Genomic DNA, 24,829 nt, shown 5'->3' with positions numbered 1-24,829 from the left:
TGGCTTATCTTAACTGAGGGACCGTGTGCCCTACATCGGGTGGGAAGTCACTCGTGCATGCACGGTTTGGGATATCGCAAACTTTCTAGAGTCTTAAAGTGGCGATGCACTTTTAAAGTGGTCCGTACCGGGGCTCCGTCAGTGATGTCACCCATACATGAGAATATCTGCCTACTGTCCCTGGATAACACCTGTTACGGTAAGTAACTGTGCTTTACTAGATAATTATATGGTCACATTATTTTAAAAAAAGTAGAACAAATAAAGCTGTAGAAAAATATGTAACTTTAATTCTAACTCATAATACAGTATGTACATTTAGACCTAGACTCTACCCCAGAGGGGTTCACTTTATACTTGACTAGATTATCGGTTTATACTAACAGCTGGATCTCTTACTGTAGGTTTAAAAGACCCAACATTTAAACAATGACCTGATAACATCACCAAAAATAAAACTTGTACAGAAATTCTCTGTCTCTTTTCTTCCAATTATACTATAGTAAATATTTCAAAAGTATTTTCAACTTACCCTTCAAAGGGAAAAATTTTTAATATTTATCTGCAATTTTGGGGTAGATTCCAAGTCTTGCTCTTCCCTGCTGACTCCTTTGGAAAAGTGGCTTCCAGAAAGCAGGCAGCTTGGCAGGATAGAGTGGTTATAGGATAAACAGTTACAACAATGGTTCTAAGCACAATCCTTGGGATACAGCTAGCCAGTCTGATGAATATACATGAGATATATTTGCACACAATGAAGGCAGTGCAGGCAAATCTATCTCATGCATATTCATTGTGGAAATCCTGAGAACCTGGTTGGCTGACTGGGTGGGTCCCAACAACTGAGTTGAGAACCACTGGGTGATTGACCCATGATAGAAATAATTCATTTTTCTTCTTGTACACTAGTTCATGTTTGTCTCAAAAAGTTACTACTGTATTGTAGCACCTATATGCCAACACTTGAACATTCCACCATAATCAGTTGTTGGATTGGCCTGACTGAATTAATGCTTCAACAGTCCTTGTGTTTCCATGATCAAAAACTCTAGAAGGCAGCTCTTAGCTGCTCATACAGGCTGTGCTGAATAAGTCAGAAATGCCCCATAGGTAGAGCCTCCTGTACACGGATGATCAATAACTCAAAGTCAGATTCCAGTTAACTTATCTGGGCTTCCTTGTCAAGATATAATCCATCTGCATGGAGCCAAAGTGCACACCCTCTCCCAAAAGATAAAGTAGGGTGTGATCACTGGTGCTCCGTGTCCATGAGGGCCCGTAGAGTTTTTGTGACAAGTTGGGGCTGACTCAACGCATATTCCTCCAGACTGGATCCCATCTGTTCATAAAGGGTCTTGATGAGTTTGCAGACCACAGTTTTGACATTTCCACTCTTGCCACCTAGGACCCCATTACCCGTTATGTTGTTCAGGAAGTACCAGAGTATAGGTAAGATGTGACGCTCCACAGCTTGAGGTTTCCGGGGATAGACAGAAGCCACCATGACTATAAGACAAAAGACAAAGGAACTTGACATACACAAGCATTCAAAGACTTTTTTGTGTAGCATGAAGCATTTGAAAAGTACATGAAGCAAGCATATTCAACTCTCCTGCATCTCCTCTGAGTACCCTAGGAGCAATTATATTTCAAAGTTTCCATAAGGACGGCAGCATGTGCTTAGCACAGTAATGTACAAAGTGGGGTTCAGTTCCCAGGCATGGCTTCTGATCCCTTATTTGGCTGGGCTGGGCTGGGCTGGGACTTGAGAGGAAAAGGAAAATGGAAAGAAGAAAAATCATGGAAAGTTCTGGTATGAAATCCTTGTAAGTCCTTGTATAAAGTTGTTCTATTCCTCCATTTCTTCTATTATTATTGTGTATAAATGATAAAATATGCTAATTTACATGCATACTTAAAATTATAGATACGGACATTACGGTGCCCTGTCACACTCATACCTTTGTTTAAAAAATTTTAAGCCAGACAGTGTTAAAAAGAAATGCCATTGGCCACATACGTAGCTATCTATAGCAGATTTTCATTATATTTCAAGGAGGACATGATAACTTGATAAAGATGGATTTTTTGTATCCAAACATATGCTTGGGCCTCAGATGTATGTATCTGGGAAAGCAGGCTTCTTTAATTATGGGAAGAACTTTTAATTTTTTGAACTGTCAGTTTCTTCCTGCTGTATATTGGACCTGGTCTCTGTTAGCCTTGAACCGTCAAATTTCCCTCAAATTTGTGTTCCTTCAACTCTCATAGATACCATGACATTCACAATCTTTAGCTAAGGTCCACCTACCAGAACTTCTTGAACTCTGCAATCATAGGCTCAATCCAGCCACTAGGTGTCACCACTGTCAGTGGACTAAAGCTCCCATTGTAAATGCTGCTTTCATTGATCCCACACTCCTGGACAACCCAAGGAGCAAACCTGAGCTGAGAATCAAACCTAAGTCTCTCCACATAGCACTACTATTTAACCACCACACCATCCCCCTATCTTTAATTTCAAAAGGACAGTGAAGTGTAAAAAATATACATAGAAAGTTTCCTTGTCGCTCTTAGAATTTGAGGACTTGTTGCCAGCTTCAGCCCATCTATGCAGACCCTGTATGCAAAACATGGGGCCTGGTACTGCCCTGGATGCTTTACCTGACAAGCGCTCTGTGATGTCATTGACGGCTCGCCCACTGAGAAACTTCACCCTGCTTGTGAATGGTTGTAGAAGCCACACATTATCTGAAATGAAAAAAGAACTTTTTACTCATTTCACTATTGCTACTGAAACATGACAAAAGTAAAACTTGTAGTAATAATGTTTCACCATAGTCTTTTCAATCTCAGAAAAGCATAAAGAGAATAGGTTTACCTAAATTGGCAATGAGCTCATCGAGAATCTTGATAGCTGCCGTGTAAATACCAGGATTCTTACAGTTCAGTTTGTCACTGACAGCAGTTACCAGGGAGATCAAAACGTGGTGCAGACTGTCTTTCAGCAGAGGGATCATGATTACTGTGGATTCCAGCGCATACTGGTTCACTTTCTTATTGGAGTCCTTGAGTCTTGGAGTAAAAGAATCAAAGATCTACAAAATTAAAAAGAAATAAACAAAACTTGCCTAGGAAGGAAAATGAAGAGATTTGCATTGCACTTGTGGTTATTTTATACTGTATCACATCTTTCAGAGTCAGAGTGCTGATGATTTCTCCAATCGCCCTCATTTGCATGAAGGCGATTCATGAATCAGCCCCCCCACCCCCACCCTCCCAGACACAGATTGGATCAGATCCCTCACGGATCGGATCGGATCCGTGCCCTTAGTGAATCTAGCCCTAAGTCTGCATTCACTTGCGCCCATTTAGGTGTTCCAATTTATGTCATCTCAAAGGCTGGTGCCAGCGAAGGTGCCTGAATGTGTGTGCATGCAGGTATTTTGTAACCAATGCATGCGTATTATGGGTACGCCTCTGGCCTGCCCATGCCCCTCCCGTATCAATGCCCCCTTTGAAGACGCATGTCCTTGAATTTTCATGCCCAGATTATAGAATAGTAACTAAAGGCAGTTGTGTGTGCAGCTGCAAATTAGCACCAATGGACTCCAATTATAGCCAATAATTTGCTGTTATGTCCAATAATAGATGCTGGCACTGTCATATAGACATTGGGACATTGGATCATCTGTTGTTCTATTGTCCTTTGATACTCAACTTTTGGAAGTCGATATGGGGACAGATTATTGTTATACTAGAGTCATCAATTCCATTGACTTAAGAAGTAGTAATACTATATGTTAAGCCCCCTATGGACCATTATAAATACTGGCTTTTCTTAATTATGACTGGGATAGCCATGCAGATGATAACATATAATTGGAAGAATTGGGATCACCTCAATTTTACTTTTTGGTGGGTGAACCTATGCTCCAGTTATAGATATGAAAAAAATGAATGCTAAAATGCTGGGGCATAGTAATGTATTTAAACTGGTTTGGGGCCCATTGACATCTTTTATTACTTCTCTGTAGTTGTTTTTGTCTTTAATTTCTGTGCCATTTCCTTACACATCCAGGGTGGGAGGGATTGTACTATTGTATTATTTTAAATAAGTGTAGGTTATTGAAAGAGTATATACATTTGTGTTATTGATTAATCAATCGGTGGGTGGGATAAAATGATTGATTCTGAATATCTTTAAGTTGAATGTGCTTTTCTTGACTATGTTCTTATACCTGTGTGTTGCACTGTTAATATTTGAAAATTAATAAAGATTTTTTTTTAAAAAAATAAAAAACAGTAAGTTATCATGCGCAGCTTTGGGCACTAAGCATCGATCTGCGGGCTCTCATTTTTTTAATAGAATCTGGGGAGGCATGTCCTTAATCTGAAAGAAACTGACCTGGATGATGTTTGAGGAGACAAAGTGGGGGTTGCTTTTGCAGTGTTGCAACAAGAGTGACACTCCCTCCATCTTGTCCTGAAAATCCTTGGCAGTCAGCAGTTTGCTCAGCTCTTTTAACTGCTCCGTAACTTCTGTCACACGCACAGACTGCAGATGCACTGCTGGAAGTGACTGAGTCGAAACCACAGAGTCGGTCCTCAATTTAAAGGAAAAGGAGTCCATTAAAGGTTTATGGTAATGAAGAAATTCCAGTGAAAAGAAATGGAACTGCCAAGATATGGAAATCAGCTTTCATCAAAACATTTACCATCTTGGCCAGAACTTTTGTGAATGCATTTTAGAACCATCATACACAGGAGGACTTTGCACATCTTGTGCTTGTTTTCCAAATTATAATCACAGGTAGAACTGTTCCAAATAGCATATTTTACTATTTGGCCAAATACAAATATTTTACCTTTGTTGTCTCTGGTTTCTGCTTTCCTAAGTTCTCTTAACTCTCTTGTTTATACACTCCACTATGTACAGCACTGTTCCTCTGTGTCCCTAACCCTTCCTATCCAGCATTGCTCTTTTGTGTCCCTATCGGTATACTCTCCTCATGTCCAGTATCTCCTTTCTGTGTCCCTATTGTTTCTCCATGCCCAGATTCTCTCCTCTCTCTGCCTTCATTACCTAACATGATCTATCTCTGTTCCTCCTGCCCAACATGGTTCAGCATCTATCCAATCCTTCCTCCACTTCCTCTCTGCCCTGTCCAGCACCTTTCCCTCCCTATTATCTCTCCACCTCTCTTCTTACTATCCTGTAGACTGGCATTTCTCTCTTTCTCTTCCCTTTCCTATCTACCCCTCCTCCAGGTCCATCATCTTCCCTTGCCTCTGCTGGTCCATCATCTCACCCTTCTCATTCCTCCATCTCCCACAGTCCAGTATTTTTCTCTTACACTCCCTATCCTGTGACCTAGCATTTCTCCCCACCCTGTATAGGCATTGAAACAGGGGGAGGGGGATGGAGGCCATGACACCCCAAAATTGGCATGATCATCATCTGGAGCAGGGGCAATCCAACCTTCATTTGCAGCCTACCTTCATTTACTGCCCTGCTGCCAGCCACGTTGTCTTCTCACTACTGTGGAAGGCTAATGTAACTTCCATTTCATCAGAGGTGGGCCCATAGTAGAGAAGAGACACCAGTGCCAGTGTGTGATTATCTGCCACCAGTGACATCCTCTGGGCTGTAAATGAAGATAAATCATGGGACAGGATAAAGAAGAGCCATGGCAGAGAGATAAAGCAAAGAGACAGAGAGGGAGAGAGGGAATGGGGTGGTAGGAAGGAGAGAGAAATGTCACACTCCAGGGAGAGGCAAGGAGAGAAAAAGTGTGCATGAGGCAGAAAGTGATGGACTCATGGAGAGAGAGGAAGAGATGTTAGGAAGGACCGAAAGGAGGGAAAGAGAAATGTCACAGTCGGGAGAATGGGGTGAGGACAGAGAGTGAAAAGTTAAACTCATGAGGAAAAGGGAGAGATGGTTAAGATGTGAAATGAGAACCAGAAGAGAGAAAGCATGCTGGAGGCAGAAAGAAAGAAATGTTGCACTGGTAGAGGGAAAGGAGGGAGAAATGCTGGATTGGGAGGGGAGTCAGAAAGGGGAGATGTTGGACTGCAGGGGGCAGAAAGGAGGCAGAGAGGGAGAAATGTTACACTGGGAGGGCAGAGAGATGACTCAAGGAAGGGAGAGATGTCAGATTCTGGAGAAGAGTGATGGAAGGAGGTAGAGAGAGATGTCAGACCACTGGAAGGGGAAGGAGAGAGAGATGCCAGACCAGGGAATGGAAGGAAAGGAGGGGAGAGAGATATGCCAGACTATGGGAAGGAGAGGAGAGAGATGCAAAACTGTGGGAAGGAGAGGAGAGAGATACCATACCACAGGAATGGGGGGAAGGTAAGGGGACATATGTTGGACCACAGGAATGGGGAGGAATGGAGAGAAAAATGCTAGACCATGGGAGAGGAGAGAGATGCCAGGTTGTGAGAAGGAGAGGAGAAAGATGCCAGACCATAGGAGGGGGAAGACAGAGATGTCAGACAATGGGAGAGGGAGAGACAGGAGGGAGATGGTACACAGGGATAGAGGGGAAGGTGAGAGAGAGGGAGGACATGGTGCATAGCAATGGGTGTGGAAGGAAAGGAAGATAGAAGAAATGCTTCTTATAGATAGATGGGAATAGGGTAGAAGAAAGAGGGAGGACATGGTACGCATGGATAGAAGGTAAGGTACGACAAAGAAAAGTAGATAGATTTTGAGAAGAAAGCAGAAAAATGGAAGAAAGCTGAATGTTAAAAGTTAATGCCAAAGATGGATGTAGGGCAGAAAGTAAATAAGGAGAGAAAAACAGCAAATGGATAAGAAAGCCCTGGAAACACAGTTAAGAGCACAGACAGAAGGAAGTGCAACCAGAGACTGGAAAAATATGAGTAGAAAAATAAAATCACCAGACAACAAAAGTAGGAAAAATTATTTTATTTTCATTTTAGTGATTGAAATGTGTCAGTTTGGAGAATTTATATCTATAGAGGGGCATAATCGAAAAAGATGTCTAAGTCCATTTTCGTCTAATTTTTTTCTTTCGAAAATCGTCTAATTATACATCCTGCAGATCTGATCGTCCAAGTCGCTAAATCGTCCATCTTTATACCACATTTTCATCCAACTTTTCGTCCAAGTCAAAAACGCCCAGAACAAGCCCTGATGGACCTGGGGGGAGAGTTCTGCAAAGTGATGGACTGAACACCCAGACATGGCACCTAAATAGTGGGGTACCTTACAGAGCACTGCTGTGAACTTCACAAAAAGGGTGCCATGGCTTCTCCTCACTACAGCTCCCTTATAGGTCACATTGAGCCCCCAAACCACCTCCAGAATCCCCTAGACCTACTTATCTACCAGCCCAATAGCCCTTATGGCTGCAGGAGCCACTTATATGGCAGTACAAAAGGGTTTTGGGGGTATATAGAGGAATGCACATGTTTAAGTATCAATGCAATGATTACAGGGGCTTATGGGCATGGGTCCTCCTCTGCATGAGTCCCTAACCCACCCCCAAGATGGCTTAAGCTGCCTCTGTGCTGGATGACTAGGCTTTCCTATGTCCGGCTGCCAGGTGATGATGGTCTGGAGGCTGAATTTTAAAGGTGTGATTAATATTTTTATGGGGATGGGGGGGATCGGTGATCACTGGGGTAGTGTGTGGGGGTCTGTTTTATGTGTTTGCAGTGCTTATCTGGTGACTTTAGGTGGGTTTTTGTTACTTAGACCATGTTTTACATGGTCTGTCACAACGTCCAAGTTCCATCGAACTTGGGTTGTATAACTTTCGGTTATACATGCTGTACGACTAAGTCTAAGCCGGCCCACATCCCGCTCAACTCCCACCCTCGACACTCCTCCTGAAACGCCCCGTTTAGCTTTGGTCGTTCAGCGGCACTATGAAACATAGAAACATTGAAATAGACGGTAGATAAGGGCCATGGGGGTGGGCCTAGTCTGCCCACCCCCATGACCCTCCCCTACCTATCTCTTTGAATAGATCCCACATGTCTATCCCATTTGGCCTTAAAATCATGCACGCTGCTGGCCTCAATAACCTGAAGTGGTAGACTATTCCAGCGATCAACCACCCTTTCAGTAAAAAAGAATTTCCTGGTGTCCCCGTGCAGTTTCCCGCCCCTGATTTTCCACGGATGCCCCCTTGTTGCCGCTGGACCCTTGAAAAAGAAGATATTTTCTTCCACCTCGATGCGGCCCATGAGATTCTTGAATGTCTCGATAATGTCACCCCTCTCTCTGCGTTCCTCGAGTGAGTATAGCTTTAATTTATCCAGCCATTCCTCGTACGGGAGATCCTTGAGTCCCGAGACCATCCTGGTGGCCATTCTTTGGACCGACTCAAGTCTCTGCACATCCTTGCGGTAATGCGGCCTCCAGAACTGCATACAGTACTCCAGGTGGGGTCTCACCATGGATCTATACAATGGCATAATGACATCAGGCTTACGGCTGACGAAACTCCTGCGAATACAACCTATGATTTGCCTTGCCTTGGATGAAGCTTGCTCCACTTGATTGGCAGTCTTCATGTTCTCACTGACGATCACCCCTAAGTCTCGTTCTGCTTCAGTTTTTGTTAGGATCTCACCATTAAGGGTGTAAGTCTTGCATGGATTTTGGCTGCCCAGGTGCATGACTTTGCATTTTTTGGCATTGAAGTTGAGTTGCCAGGACCTAGACCAGCGCTCCAGTAGTAGTAGGTCATGCATCATGTTGTCGGGCATTGAATCTATGTCCGTTGTGCTTTTGCCCACTACATTGCCCAGTTTGGCGTCATCGGCGAATAATGTCATTTTATCTCGCAGCCCTTCCACTAAGTCTCTTATAAAGATGTTGAAAAGGATCGGGCCCAGGACCGAGCCCTGCGGCACCCCACTGATCACCTCCGTCATTTTGGAGGGGGTGCCGTTCACCACCACCCTCTGAAGCCTACCTCCAAGCCAGTTCCCAACCCATTTCGTCAAGGTATCGCCCAATCCCATAGAACTCATCTTGCTCAGCAACCTGCGGTGTGGTATGCTATCGAATGCTTTGCTGAAGTCCAGGTATACAATGTCCAGGGACTCCCCAACATCCAGCTTTCTCGTCACCCAGTCAAAGAAGCTGATCAGGTTGGATTGGCAGGATCTCCCTTTAGTAAATCCGTGTTGACGGGAATCCCGTAGATTCTCCTCGTTCAGGATCATATCCAATTGGCGTTTGATTAGAGTTTCCATTAGTTTGCTCACTATTGAAGGCCTAGGTCATTTTTAAATACATCCAAAACCCGGTTTTAATACCGGCACTTGGACGTTTTTGACTTATGATCGTCCAAGTGCCAACTTAGATCGGTTTTTGGACATTTTTCTCTTTCAGTTATGAGCCCCATAGTCTATATTGTGCACTGTTCAGGAATAAATTAATTTCTTTCCATTTCTCTTATGTTGTTGTACTGCATGTAGAGTCTGGCATCTTAGGGTTTCGTTTGTGCATATTAGTACTTTTAGTTTGTGGTCTTGTATTTACATAGGGGTTATCTATGTTCTGCATGTTTGACCAAGCTAGGTGTTCTCGTAGGAATGAATGTTAAGAAGCATATAGTTTGCTTTGAGTAGTTTAATTTTATTGTTAACCATTATGCATTGTTAATAAGATAAATAAATGGGGGGAAAACAGCATTACTATTAGTACTATTATTATGAAGGGGGAGTCAGGGACAAAACATGGGTGGGGTCAGCGGTAGAGCTTTTGCCTCCCCCAAACAAAAAAGTGTTCTGCTGCCTATGCTACGGTATACTCCTCCTTGCTCACCAGTTTCCCTCCTTGTAGTTCAGCATATCTTCTGTTCCCTTCCCCTCCAGAGGTCCAGTATCTCTCCTTTTCCCCCACTTCTGTCCCCCTCCCTTGTGGGTCTAGCTTTACTCCTGTCCCCTCCACTCTCTGTAGATTCTGCATCTCTCCTGTTTTCCTTCCCCCACAGATAACTCTTTTCTATTACTATAACATAATATATTTGTTACTAAGGTTGGGAGCAGGGCAGAACTTTATCATTAATATTAATTTGGTTTTAGCTCACACCTTTTTGAGTAGTAGCTCAACGTTTAGTTATATGCAGGTGCTTCCCTGTCCCTGGAGGCCCAAGATCACAAGGAGCAGCAATGAGATTTGAAGTGGACACCCCTGGATGTCAAACCCATTGCTCTAACCACTAAGCTAATTCTTCTCAAGATTAGTGTTTCTAAAAGATTGGTATGCAGTGCATTTGACAGATAATTGGTTTTTCTTTATTATACCCGTAATGCAGGTGTGCAAAAAAAAAAAAAAGGGATCACTATTATTAAGCTAGGATTCTTCTGGAACTAGTAAGATCATTAACTACGTGTATTATGTCTGTCCTCTTTGCTGAGCATGCATTACCTTATTGTCTTTCTGGAAAGGAAAACATTGCAATTCAATTATATTTGAGTAGTGACCAACTTATAGCTCCAAATTTGAACTAAGCATGGTCAAGGGATTAAGGAGAATATTTGAAAGATAATGAATCTATTTTTTATGTAACCATGTGATTTCTTTGTATTTAAGATGCCAAATACCCTAAATAAGGACTGGATTCTGACCAGAATTTAGAACATACCTTGTCTACACTTAAGACGTGTATGTCCTCTTATCAATATATTAATAAACAATTGTTAATTCAGAGCACAAGCTAGTGTTTATATATTTACAGTTTCCACGTAGGCATCTGCCAAAACATAGCTATGTCGGATAATTACTGTGAATAAAATACCTTTTTGCCACACTGGTGCCATGCTTTTTCTTTTTCAAAGCGCTGGTTTCTCTAGGGCCTCCTTTTCCAGACCATAGCTTCGGACTAATATGTACAAATGAATCTCTGCAGACCTTCAAGTTTCACAGTACAGAGGCCCTATAGGACTCCAAAGGCTTCATTAAATCTCACTCTTATTTCCATAAGGTGATTAGGCAAATTCTGATCCTCAAACTAAAAATAGGGCTGCCAGCTGCAAGCTTAAGTTTAAAGAGGCACCAAGTGTTCAAAGAAGGGAAAAGCTTGTCACAGTAGTACACAAAGAGACAAGCAAAGCTTGAAGAATGGTCCAGAATTTGGCAGCTAAAATTTAATGCTACGAAATGCAGGGTCATGCATTTGGGCTGCAAAAACCCAAGAGAATGGTACAGTTTAGGGGGTGAAGAACTTTTATGCACAAAAGAGGAGCATGTCTTGGGTGTGTTCATGTGTGATGATCTTAAGGTGGCCAAACAGGTAGAAAAGAAAAAAGCTAGAAGAATGTTTGGGGATGGCCAGTAGGAAAAAGGAAATTAATAATGGCCCTATGTATACAATTCTGGAGACCATTCCTTCACAAAGATATAAACAGAATGGAGTCTGTCCAGAAGACAGCAACTGAAATGGTTAGTGGTGTGGTCTTCATCATAAAGCATATGGGGACAGACTTGAAGATCTCAATATGTATACTTTGGAGGAAAGGCAAGAGAGGGGACATATGATAGAGACGTTTATATTCCTACGTGGCACGAGGCGAGTCTTTTTCAAATGAAAGCAAACTCTGGAATAGGGGGCAGAGGATGAAGAGGAAAGGGGACAGACTGAGAAGTAACTTCAGAAAATACATTTTCATAGAAAGAGTGGTAAATTCATGGAATGACTCCCCGGTGCAGGTGATGAAGACAAAAATTGTATCTGAATTCAAAGAAGCTTAGGATAAGTTCTTTGGATCTCTAAGGGAGAGTCATGGATAGGCAGACTGAATAGACCTTATGGTCTATATCTGTCTTCAATTTTCTGTGCATCTATGTAAGATGGAGGCATGCCCTCTCCCTCTCAGGCAGTACCTGATTTATGCATATTGAGCCTGATTTTTATAAATGGTGCCTAGGTTGGGCATTGCTAGGCCCCCTAATTACAGACACCTAGCAATGCCTAACTAAAATTCTTAAGCAATTTTTTAATTGGCTTAATTGGTGTGGTAATTGACCACGCCATTAAAAATGAATTTTAAAAAATTAGTTAAGTAGGGTTGTGCATGCATGAGGAACCTAGCGATGCCTACCTGAAAAGTAAGCATGGTTGACTTAGGTGTCACTAGGCATCTGTGTGAGGAGAGTGTGGCATAGTGGTTAGAGCTCTAGGCTCAGCACCCTGAGTTTGTGGATTCAGACTCCACGCTGCTCCTTGTGACCTTGTGCAAGTCACCTAATCCTCCACTGCCCCAGGTACATTAGAGAGACTGTGAGCCCACTAGGACAGATAAGGAAAAATGCTTGAGTATCTGATTTGAAACCCATTCTGAGCTCCTTTGGGAGGACATGCTAAAAAATCAAATAAATAAATATTAGGCACAGGTAAATTAGGTCAGGAAAACCCTGACCTAATATATCAGGGCCTACCACAAAGCTCCCATGGCACTGCTAAGCATGATTCTATAAGCAGTGATTAGAGGTTGATTAACAACCATACCAACCAACACCTACAAATAAGGCGCAGTTTATATAGGGTTACCAGATTTTAGAATCTGGACCCATAGATCCGCCCCCCCCCCCACCCAATTCTATCCATTCCCACCCTGTTACACCCACGCCACACCCCAGCCTTTCCCCTAGTCCCACCCCTAGTCCTTCCCCCTCAGCCCGCTCATCTCAGTCGGGAGGGCATGCGCGGATGCCCCTCCCAATGCGATCTGCTTTTCAAAACCCGGACAAAGTGCCGGGTTTTGTAAAGCTGTCCGGACATGCCCAGGTAAATCCAGACATCTCGTAATCCTAGGTTTATAGAATTGGGCCCATTGTGGTCTCTAAGCTGTAACATTTAAGAGGCCCCCTTCGAGGAAGTACATTTTAGGTTTCCTAGTCTTCCAATAATAGTTGATAATAAAAATAATAATTATGATTATTATTGCAAATTTCATTATTTATAAATGTATTTAATTATTTTTAGCAATGCATGAGGCCCCTTACAATGCTGAGGCCCTAAGCTGTAGTTTGTCTGGTTTATATATAAATATGGCCCTGACCCCAGGCACTCTCTTAATGGATCAGTTTGGAAGGCAACCTATACCTGTCCCAAAATGGTTTTGTTATAATCGTCATTTTTTTTTATATACCAACATGCAAACAGAGAATCAGAACATATTTACCCTACATATTCATCCTCAGAAGTTCAACCTCAAATTTAGTTTAAAATGTCCAAATTTGAAGTCGAAAGTTTAAATGTCGCCTCTTCTGCTACCACTCCCCAGGATCTAGGGCCAGACATGTCACTGTCCTAGATTTTGCTTTGCACAGTGGGTCCAATGTTCAAAACAATCTAAATGGTCACAAGAGGCTCCTGGCCATTTAAATTGCCTGCCTGTGGCTAATTGGGCATTTTCAATAGCATTTAACCAGACAGTGTTGCTGAAAATGCCCGGTTAGTGCTTGAGACAAAACCAGCTATGTTGAGGGGGTTCCGGGGGTTGAGTCAGCACTTAGCCAGTTAAGTGCAAATGTTTGGCATGTAACTGGTTAAAATAACCACATAAATAGGACTGAAAAAAATCAGACCTATTTTTGTGCGGTTCATAACTGGTTAAGTTCCAAATAACTGCATCTAAACAACTATATTTTAGCTGGATCCCTATACTTGGATATTCAATGTCAGAGCCTAGACATAGCACAGGTTTAATGCTAGTAGTGGTCAACAAAACATTGATCACTGCCAGCTGAATATTGGGCCCTGTGATAATATTATTCCCTTTCAACTTCAGAAGCTTTGTTTTTCAGGCATTGGAATATGTACTGTCACGATACACACCTTTGTGTTGCTGCATTTTTTTGTAGGGTAACCAGACATCCGAGAAAACCTAGCCAAGTCCTCTATTTAGAGCACTGTTAAGGTATCCAAACAGATTTTTAAAAACCCAGCAGTTTGTCTGGGATTTGGAAGGCCCCAAGGTTAGGGCCACATCTAGAGGGCACATAAGAACATAAGAATTGCCATATTGGGACAGATTGAAGATCCATCAAGCCCAGGATCCTGTTTCAAACAGTGGCCAACCCAGCTCACAAATACCTAGCTGGATCCCAGGTAGTAAAACAGGATTTATGCTGCTTATCCTAGGAATAAGCACTGGATTTCCTTAAGCCATCTCAATAATGGCCTATGGTCTTCTCTTTTAGGACATTATCCAAATCTTTTTTAAACCACGCTAAGTTAACTGATTTCACCACATTCTCCGGCAACGAATTCCAGAATTTAATTACACGTTGTGTGAAGAAATGTTTTCTCCGGTTTGTTTTAAATATATTACTCACCACGTTTCCCCAGAAATAAGACACTGTCTTATATTAAATGTGGGCCCAAAATAGGCACTAGGTCTTATTTTCGGGGATGTCTTATTTTTTTCATGTACAATGATCATCTCTGCCTTCCTCGCCTCCACCCCAATTTTTCCTATTTCCTTTCTCTCCCCCACATGTACAGCATCTTTCCTCTTCTCTCACCCATCCTCTTGTGCAATATGTCTCTATCCCTCCCTCCCATCCCTTGTGCAGCAGAGCCCTTGCAGCTCCTATCTTTCCCTCCCTCCCATCCCTTGTGCAACAGAACCCTTGCAGCTTCTATCCCTCCCTCCCATCCCTTGTGAAGCAGAACCCTTGCAGCTTCTATCCCTCCCATCCCCCTGTGTAGCATCTTTCTATCCCCCCCGTGCCCAACCCCCATCCCCTCCCCATCTCTCCCTCCCATCTGAACCGCAAGACAGAAATAAATACCTTATAACTAAGGTGAACATACATCCCGTTTTGAACGGGATCGTCCCATTTTCAGACCCCCTGTTATGTTGTCCCCACACACAGCTTTGAGACGCCGAAATGTCCCGTTTTCAGGGACAGCGTCCTGAAGCTGTGCTCGGGAACAACAGGACAGGCGATCACTTCCTGTCCCTACCTGCTGTGCAAAAAAAAAAAAGCCTCTCTCCTTCCTTTCCCCCAGTCCGCTGCTATCTTACCACCCTGCTGCTGCTGCTGCTAAAGCCGACAGGAAGTCTTCTTTCCGACGTCAATTCTGACGTCAATCGCTGCCTGGCTGGCCCAGAACGTCCTCTCCAACGTCAGAATTAATGTCGGAAAGAAGACTTCCTGTTGGCTTTAGCAGCAGCAGCAAGGCAGTAAGATAGCAGTGGGCCAGGGAAAAGGAAGGAGGGAGGCTTTATTTTTTTGTGTGTGTGTGTGGCAGATAGGGAAGGAGGTAGACAGGCTGCTGGCTGCCGGTAACTAGGGCTTATTTTTGGAGGTAGGGCTTATATTAAGACCTACCCCAAAAGTCATACTAGGGCTTATTTTCGGGGTAGGTCTTATTTTCGTGGAAACACAGTAGTAGCTTCATCACATGCCCCTAGTCCTAGTATTTTTGAAAAGAGTAAACAAGAGACTCACATCCATCCCTTCCACTCCACCCAATATTTTATAGATCTCTATTTTATCACACCTGAGCTGTCTCTTCTCCAAGCTAAAGAGCCCTAGCCGCTTTAGCCTTTCCTCATAGGGAAGTTGTCCCATCCCTTTTATCATTTTCATCACCCTTCTTTGTATCTTTTCTAATTCTGCTATATCTTTTGCATACAGTATTCGAGGTGCAGCCATACCATAGAGCAATACAACAGCATAATAACATTTTCATCTTTGTTTTCCATTCCTTTCCTCATAATTCCTATCATTCCTATTTGCTTTCCTAGCCACTGCCACACACTGAGCTGAGGGTTTCAACGCATCCTCAACAATGACACCTAGATCCTTTTCCTGGGCAGGTACTCCTAACATGAAACCCTGCGTCACGTTGCTATAGTTCGGGTTTCTCTTTCCCACATGCATCACTTTGCACTTGCTCACATTAAATGTCATCTGCCATTTTGATGCCCAGTCTCCCAGTATCATAATGTCCTCTTGCAATTTTTCACAATCCTCTTGCGATTTAACAACTTTAACAACTTTGTGTTATCAGCAAATTCAATTATCTCACTAGTTTTCAAGCATTTCAAATTACTGAGAAACTGATGTTCTGAAAATGATTTATTATACGTCCTTTCACAATAAATCCAAAACAACATAAAAATACATAAGAAAAAGCCCAACCAGATCCTATACAGTCCATGTTTCGGCGAAAACGCCTTCCTCAGGGCTCCAACTGATGTCAAATGCACAAATAAATAAATGGACTGAAAACAGTGTACTTGTCTTTAAGCATGTAGTAGGAACTGACTGGAGACAAACACAATGTTGTTAGATTGATTCTTCTGTGGATTTTTGGGTCTTCTTTTTTCTTTTGTTAAATCACTGAGAAGGCCAGGCAGAGATGTGGCTACCTCCTCTATGATGCTAATTCCCGTTTCCAGTTCAGTGGCCGTGGCAGAGGAAGGAGCACAGAGAAGGACACAGGCAGTGTTTTTGAATCACTGCCACACCAGCAACCACCTTGGATTTCCAAGGTGGAGGGGGAGAGCTTTGGACGGAGGGAGAAAGGACATCTCGCCAGCTGGGGCCCCCTGGAGCTGCCCTGGCTGACCCCACTCTGATTCTGGTGCTAATCAATTTTTTTTTTTTTTTTACTGCTTCTGCTGCCACCCCTCCCCCCATACCAAAGTTTATGCATTAATTTTTTAAATGCTAGTTAAACAATTAACACATTAATGAATACACTAATAAGTTAATAAACTTCTCTTTATAATGACAGGGGTTGCCATACAACTTATTTTGAGGAATTGGAAGAACTGGGATAAGTTAAATTACACTTTCTGGTAGGAATCTCTGTCATACTTTTAAAATGGAACGTCTGATGGCTATACAGCAGGGAAGTTACAGGAAATTTCTGGATGTTTGGGGACTAAGGAATGATAACTGACTTTATTTTATTGACCTTTAAACATACACATCCAGGGTGGGAGGGAGGGGGGCAGGGGCTTGCATTGGAATTGATTTGGGTAATTATTAGATAGTTTCTTCTAGGTATTTATTTTCTTGATTACTAGGTGGGAGGGTAGGAGAAAATAATTGCTCATTAATAACTGTAAGTTTAATGTACTTTTCTTGTAATATTCTTGGAATACATTAATTATTTGTATGCACGATTGTAGTTTGGAAATTTAATAAAGATTTTTATAAAAAAATTGTTCAACCCTACTCTTTTGGGGTCTTGCCAGGTACTTGTGACCGGATTGCCCACTTTTGGAAACAATATCTTGGGCTTGATGGACTTTCAGTCTATCCTAGTATGGCAACTCTTATGTTCTTATTTAACAAGCCAGAAATGGCTACTGACTGATTAAATTGCTTGTTTGGGTTATCCGTTAATTTTCAGCTGCACTTAACCGATTACCACTGCTGAAAATTAGTGATTAGCATCTAAGTAAAAACTGGCTATTTTGAGGGCATTCTGGGGGCAGAGTCAGTAGTTGGTTGGTTACATGCCAGTATTCACATTTTACTGGCCAGGGTAACGGCTTATATGGAAATGCATAAAACACAGTCCATAGCCACTTAAGTTCTGAATATTGACTAAACCAGCTATGCAATAGATGGCTCCACATAAACCAGATATTCAATACTGAAGTCTGGTCATGGCCCGGCATTGAATATCTGGCAATAATGCCAGCCGCGATCTGCAAAATGTTCACTGCTGCCAGCCTGATATTAACCCCCTAGTTATCAGGGCGGTAAGTAAAGAACAGAGCAGAAACCTACCCTTCCTCCGAAAGCAAGCTGTCTCGGGATACTGTGGTGCTACTGCTGTTGCGATGCGCTCTTCGAGTTTTAGCAGAAGGTGGATCGGATAGGCTGTCACATGTCCCCTTAAAAGAAAGAATAGATTTGTTACATGTTGTAAGCTAAGAGGATGCTGCTTCTAATTTGTTAGGATTAGCTCACCTTTTTCACTTGTACATAAGAACATAAGAATAGACATACTGGGACAGACTGAAGATCCATGAAGCCCAGTAACGTGTTTCCAACAGTGACCAACCCAGGTCCCAAGCACCTAGCTAAATCCCAAGTAGCTCGAGATGAGTTACATTCAGGTACACTAGGTATTTTTTTTCTTGCCCCAGAGGGCTCACAATCGAAGGGATCCTTTTAGAAAACTATGGTAGAAAGTGGCCTTAGCAATACTCTTACACAGGTCTTTCCTATGCACTAAGGCCATTTCTACCCAGCCCAGAGAATGGCTGATTTTTCACTTTCTAAATTAATGGTCATGCACTAATGTTGTCATTAGCATGCCGCCATTAACAAAAATTAGTGTGTTAGTCCTTACTGCTACCTATTTTGTAGGCACTAAGGCCTGGATTCTCTAAATGGCGCTGATATCAGCAGCTACCGATCGCTGGTCAATCACGCGATGGTGCCGTATACAGAATCATTCCTTCAGGAAAGATAGGTGCCGGAAATGTAGGCCACGGTTTTCCAGGTACACATTTTCAGCATCTATCTTTGTCGTAAACTGTGCCTACATAAGCACTTTAGGCCACCTAACGCCATTTCCAGCATTAGCCACACCCATAGAGGCATTAGGCAGCCTAAAGCCCTGTTACCAATTTTTTAGGCGTCGGTAGGTACTTTAACTTTAATGTTTTTCACTGTTTTAAACGGGTTTTCTTAATTAATTTAGGAGCCATTTGTAGAATTTCTCCCTAAAGGCTCATGCGCTAATCCTGTGTTAATTGGCATTCAGGAATGTTGATGCTCTAACTGATTAGCACAGAAATGCCCATTCTCCACCCCCAGACATACACCCTTGGCCAAAAAAGTTCAAAAATATAGTGTGTGAGTAGTGCACACATTTGAAACTTACCATGGGGTGCCTCAGTATGTCCCATGGGTAAGCCCTTTTAAGCACAATATGCACACATTAGTGCTTACCGCAGCTTATTAAAAGGATCCCTATGATTGTACCTGAGGCAAGGAAGGGTTAAGAGACTTCCCCATGGTAATAAGAGCTTGCAGTGGAATCTGAACTCCTATACTTTAATAGTGTTAAACTGGTTTCAAACTGCATCCAGAAGGGTCACAAACTGTGCTGAATTTCAGTGTTATATAGTAACTATAGGTAAGTAAAAGTACCGGTAACTAGTTACTGTACTTAAGTAAAGGTTTTGTCACAAACAGTGGATCATTTCATCTTAAATTTTGCTGTTCAAAGAATACAGCCTATGAGAATATTGGCGTTGCCAGTGCTTGTTGAACTGGTTATTGGTCCCCTTGAATCCTCTGATGACAGGCCACTTTTGCTTGATGGTATTTGATTGGTTGAGCAAGCAGCAGAAGAGACTATCAGTTCAACCAATCAAATTCAGAGTAGTGTCATCAGGGCCTTCAGGGGGCTGGGTGAATTCCCCAGCTAGCAGTGCTTTTTTTGTTTACTTTATACTGATGCAGTTAGATTGGTAGGCTATTCAACCAATCAAACTGGATCAAACAAATTTATTTATTTATTTTTTTTTTTTTAAAGCATAGCTGCTGGGCTGGGTATTCACTGAAGGCCCTGAACATGTGTCACTTTACTTTTTGTATCTGAAGTATGAATCACAAACAAGGTCAGGGTCTACAGATTATCACCTTCATTCCTCTAGCTCAGTAAATCGCAAACTGTACCATGGCACAATAGTGTGCCACAGCAAGATTCTAGGTGTGCCACGGTGAGATACATGCCTGTCACTGTTGACACAGGTGCTAGCGCCTCTCCTTCTCTCTGCCCCCCTCCCCCAGTGATGGCAGTTTGTCCGGGTTTTGGAAGGCCTCCGAGGTCAGGGCCACGTCTGGTGGACCTCTGAGCATGTGCAGACGTTGATGTTATGACACGCTTGTGGCATCATTGGTCGAAAGCTGCGCATGCTTGGAGGCCCTATAGACGCAGCCCCGAGTTTAGTGTGCTGCAGTGAAAAAAGTTTGCGACACACTGTTCTAGCTACATAGGGGAACTGTCAGCAGGTTTTACATTTGAATGCCTAACTAGATGTATTCAGACACCCATAGCGAAACTTTTCATGCTTGAGCTTATAACTTCACCCCATCTCAAAAACAAGGATGCTGATCCCAGGTAGATCCCAGAAGCTACAAGTTGCGCGTGACTTTAGTCTAGGGTTACCATATTTGTTCACGCAAAAAAGACGGCACTTGGCCCCCACCCCAGCCCCATCTGTTCTGTCTCAGCCCCACCCCATTCTGCTTCAGCCCTGCACCAGTCCTGCCCCTACACGACCCTCTGCCTCTCTTTCTATGAGCTTGGGGCCATGTCTGGAGGGCCTCCGAGCATGCGCAGACACAACAAGATGACATCACATGCATGCAAGCATGGACACCCTACAGATACGGTCCTAAGCTCCTAAACCTGGACAAACTGCCATGTTTTCAAAAACTGCCCTTTAAAAAGAGAACATGTCCAGGTAAATCCGGACATATGGTAACCCTACTTTAGTCGTAACCACCATCCCTTCCACTTACCTTCTGTTTAATAGTAGCCATAATTTCCCTAAGGTCATGAGATGGAACCAAGCGCTCCATGTACATGTCAAACTTTGGATGGGACATCACTACATTGAGCATCTTCCGGCCAAAGAACCTGGTGAAGGACAACATAGCTGTTAGTGACTGTGGAAGCTGCCAGATCAAATTTTGTTACATGAGTCTTAAGCCAGAAGACTTGTTTTAGAATACTCTTAGTATGATGAAAGAATTAATCACTAGGGCCCATATTCTATAAACAGTGCCTTAACTTAGGCGCCGGTAGGCATCCTATCAGCACCTAAGTTAAGTACAAAACGCCATTTAAAAGAACTTTAAAACAAGTTTCAAGGCACCTACTGATGCCTAAATAAACAGTGCTAAAATTGTACCTAACGCCAATGTAGGTGTGGCTAATGCCACATTAGGCACTATAAAGCACCTCTATAGGCACAATTCACATCATAGGTGGGCACCAGAAATGTAGGCCGTGAAAACCCTGGCCTATATTTCCAGTGCCTACCTTTCCAAAAGGCGCAAGTCTATAAACGGCGCCGTTTATAAAATCTGGGCCTAGGTGGTTTCTAAATTTTCACTGTTTGGTGGCATATAGAGCATTGTAAAAAGTCTTTTGTTCCTCTGCAATGACCTTTTTAGATAAATAAGACACTAATGAGGCAAAGCTAGGAAAAGAGAAAGGGATTAGTACTTGTATACTGCCTTTTTGTATACAACCACACTAAAAGTGGTTTACATACAGGTACTTCAAGCATTTTCCCTATTGGTCCTGGTGGGCTCACAATGGGCTAGATTCATTAACCTCGTTTCTGTGCCCAATCCATGGCTGATCCGTGCAGGCCTGACCAATTCCCAAAAGAAAAAAATTAAAATGAGGGTGATCGGAGGAATGCCCCCCTTGGACCGCATTGATTGCTAGTGTGTGATCACGACACATGCGCAGACCATCTGTAGATGATCTGTGCATGCGTCTAAGAACCGTAACTTTATTTTATTTTTTTAAAAACTTTTACTAGCCCAGTGAGCCCATGGTTTTCACCCGCTTTTAACCCAAGGGTTAAACTCTCGGGTTTGCAGTGCAGGCAAGTGCAGGCAAGAGTAGGAGAGTCGGGACGGCAGGAGAGATTTGGGCTGAGAGAAGGGCGGCCAGTCAGGGTGGCAGGCAGAAGAGATTCGGGCCGAGAGCAGAGCGGCCAGAGCAGCAGATTGGGGCAGACAGGAGCAGGAGATCGGGGCTGACAGGAGCAGGAGATCGGAGCACAGAGCAGATAGGGGCACAGAACAGGGCAGTCAGAAAGGACCTCAGCGACTGGTCTTCAGCAGTCGCTTATTTTGGATCGGCCAGCACAGTCGGTGTTGCTTTTTTATTTTAGTGAATCGCGTCCTTCCTGCTTTGCATGCCAATTCCCCTCATTTGCATGCACGGATCAGAATCGGATCGGTACACAGGTAAGTGAATCGGGTCTGAGGGAAATTGGGTCACAAAGGGCTCGCAAACCGATCGGTACACGATCGGTTTGCTTAGTGAATCTAGCCCAATCTATCTAATGTACCTGGGGCAGTAGAGGATTAAGCAACTTGCCCAGAGTCACAGGAAGTAGTGCGGGGTTTGAACGCACAGTCTCAAGGCATTGAGGCTACAGCTCTAACCACTGCACCTCACTCTCCTCCTCCAAAGGGATTGTATACTGCCTTTTTGTAGTTTTACAACCACACTCAAAGTGATTTTACAGCTGTAACCACTGTGCCACAGTCTCCTCCTATAAATGGCCATCTCCATTTAGGCGCCCCAAGGGCCTACTTTATAACATCACCTGGTTGCCTAGGTTTCATTAACTAACATAATCCTATATCAGCATAATCAGGATAATCTCATTGTCACTAATGACATTTTTATAGTGTTGAAAAAAGGTTCACTAGGAACAAGCAATGGTGAATGCTTGTTAACACTATAAAAATTTCATAAGTGATAGTGAGATTAGCCTGATGAATGAGAAAACTCTTTTCACCTTCTAAAGTAGCATTACTTTGCTGCATACTTCGGTGAAATTTATTTTATCTGAGGGCATCTCATTAACAAAAAAAATATTTATTAAAATATGTTTATTGTATTCATAGCTATTTGTTTCTGGTCACTTTGGTGATGTACTCATATGCACAGGCAGATAAATTTAGTAGGTCATATAGGGGCACCTCTGGAGGCTGGGCTGAGCTCGGAGGGAGACATCTAAATAAGAGGAAACACGGGGAAGTTTTAAATGAAGTCTCGGTGCCAGAGCTCAAAAGAAGCCATTTCCGACAGCTGGAAATCTAGAGGTGCACAAGGAAAGACAGACATTTCAAGTAACCTTTTGTTCCTCTTAATCAGCTCATTGGGACCTGTTTCTATTCCCCCTCCTAATTATCTTATCTGCCCTTTGGGTCTGTGCTCCCTCTTCTTCTATCTGGCCCTGAATTTTGCCCTTTTCCTCCCCTGGCAGCCCACCTTTTATTATAGCAGATAAACCTGATGAAAAGATCTTTATTTGATATGTATCAGAGATCCAACACAGTTTGTGTTTCAGCCAAGAGGTTTTCCTCAGGGGTCCTTAAATAAAGAGTGTGAATATGTGAATGAATGTGCAAATAAATAAAACTGTGCCTGTGATCTGGTGAACCAAAATGGCTTTGAATTATTACTCATGAATAGTATGAAACGTCTAAAACTGTGAAGATGTGAGACTGTGAAACATACTACACATGTATTACCAAGGATAGATTATGAATACAATGAATATGTGAATAAGATGTAAAAGAAAAGTGAATAAAGTAAAAGAAAAAAATGAAAATAAGCTATGGGGCTCATAATCGAAAGAGAAAAACGCCCAAAAATCAGCCTAAGTCGGCACTTGGATGATCATAAGTCAAAAATGTCCACGTGTCGATAATAAAACCGGGTTTTGGACATTTTTAAAAACAACCTAGGCCTTCATAGTGCCGCTGAACGACCAAAGCTAAATGGGGCGTTTCAGGAGGAGTGTCAAGGGCGGGAGTTGGGCGGGATGTGGGCCGGCTTAGACTTAGTCATACAGCAAGTATAACCGAAAGTTATACAGTCCAGGATTGACGGAACTTGGACGTTGTGACTTAGACCATGTAAAACATGGTCTAAGTCACAAAAACCCACCTAAAGTCACCAGATAAGCACTGCAAACACATAAAACAGACCCCCCCACACACTACCCCAGTGATCACCGACCCCACCCACCCCCATAAAAATATTAATCACACTTTTAAAATTCAGCCTCCAGACCATCATCACCTGGCAGCCGGGCACAGGAAAGCCTAGTCATCCAGCACAGAGGCAGCTTAAGCCATCTTGGGGGTGGGTTAGGGACTCATGCAGAGGAGCACCCATGCCCATAAGCTCCTGTAATCACTGCATTGATACTTAAACATGTGCACTCCCCTATAGACCCCCAAAACCCTTTTGTACTGGCATATAAGTGGCTCCTGCAGCCATAAGGGCTATTGGGGTGGTAGATAAGTGGTTCTAGGGGATTCTGGAGGTGGTTTGGGGGGCTCACTGTGACCTATAAGGGAGATGTAGTGAGATGATGACATGGCACCCTTTTTGTGAAGTTCACAGCAGTGCCCTATAAGGTACCCCACTATTTAGGTGTATCTTGGAGTGGTATACAGACCTCCAAGACAATCGGAGGAACAGGACACGGAACTAATTGAAGACATAGAGAACATCACTCTACGGGGGGACACTGTTCTGCTAGGGGACTTCAACATGCCTGATGCAGATTGGAACACACTCTCAGCAACAACTTGTAGTAGCAGGAGGCTATTAACGTCCATGAAGGGAGTACGGCTCAATCAATTGGTACTAGAGCCCACTAGGGCCCAGGCGATCCTGGACCTGGTACTCACAAACGGGGAAAGCGTATCGGAGGTCTCAGTAGGAGAAACGCTAGCCACCAGTGACCACAACATGGTATGGTTCAACCTTAGGAAGGGCTTCCCTAGATCGCAAACAAAAACGAAGGTACTCAATTTCCGGGGCACTGACTTCGCACGCATGGGAGATTTCGTCCATCAAATGCTGCAGGACAAAGCAGTGACTGATAGTGTGGAGGATTGGTGGTCAACCCTGAAATTGACCCTACACGAGGCAACTGTCCGCTACATAAAATCAGTAAATAAACAACAAAGAAATAAGAAACCCCAATGGTTCACAGATGAGGTCTCGTACCTCGTCAAGGAGAAGAAAAAGGCATTTCTCTCCTACAAACATCCCGGGAAAGGGGAAGCTAA

The 24,829-nt window shown here is 43.1% G+C and overlaps 1 protein-coding gene across 2 annotated transcripts in view; it reads right to left on the bottom strand.

The window, feature by feature from the left end:
- Positions 1-267: 267 nt before the first annotated feature.
- The window catches only part of TOGARAM2 (TOG array regulator of axonemal microtubules 2), a 203,215-nt gene continuing 178,653 nt past the window's right edge, over positions 268-24,829 (bottom strand). For both annotated transcript variants that reach the window (XM_033935971.1, XM_033935970.1), the window contains exons 15-20: positions 20,510-20,627; positions 17,756-17,862; positions 4,409-4,607; positions 2,882-3,098; positions 2,665-2,751; positions 268-1,506 (exon numbers count right to left, since the gene is read on the bottom strand). In XM_033935971.1, the coding sequence (XP_033791862.1) occupies positions 1,250-1,506; positions 2,665-2,751; positions 2,882-3,098; positions 4,409-4,607; positions 17,756-17,862; positions 20,510-20,627 (985 nt within the window). In that variant the 3' untranslated portion in view covers positions 268-1,249. The remainder of the gene's footprint in view (positions 1,507-2,664; positions 2,752-2,881; positions 3,099-4,408; positions 4,608-17,755; positions 17,863-20,509; positions 20,628-24,829) is intronic.

This window comes from Geotrypetes seraphini, chromosome 3, assembly GCF_902459505.1.
Source record: "Geotrypetes seraphini chromosome 3, aGeoSer1.1, whole genome shotgun sequence".
Classification (NCBI taxonomy): domain Eukaryota; kingdom Metazoa; phylum Chordata; class Amphibia; order Gymnophiona; family Dermophiidae; genus Geotrypetes; species Geotrypetes seraphini.
This window is presented reverse-complemented; position numbering and strand designations above follow the sequence as displayed.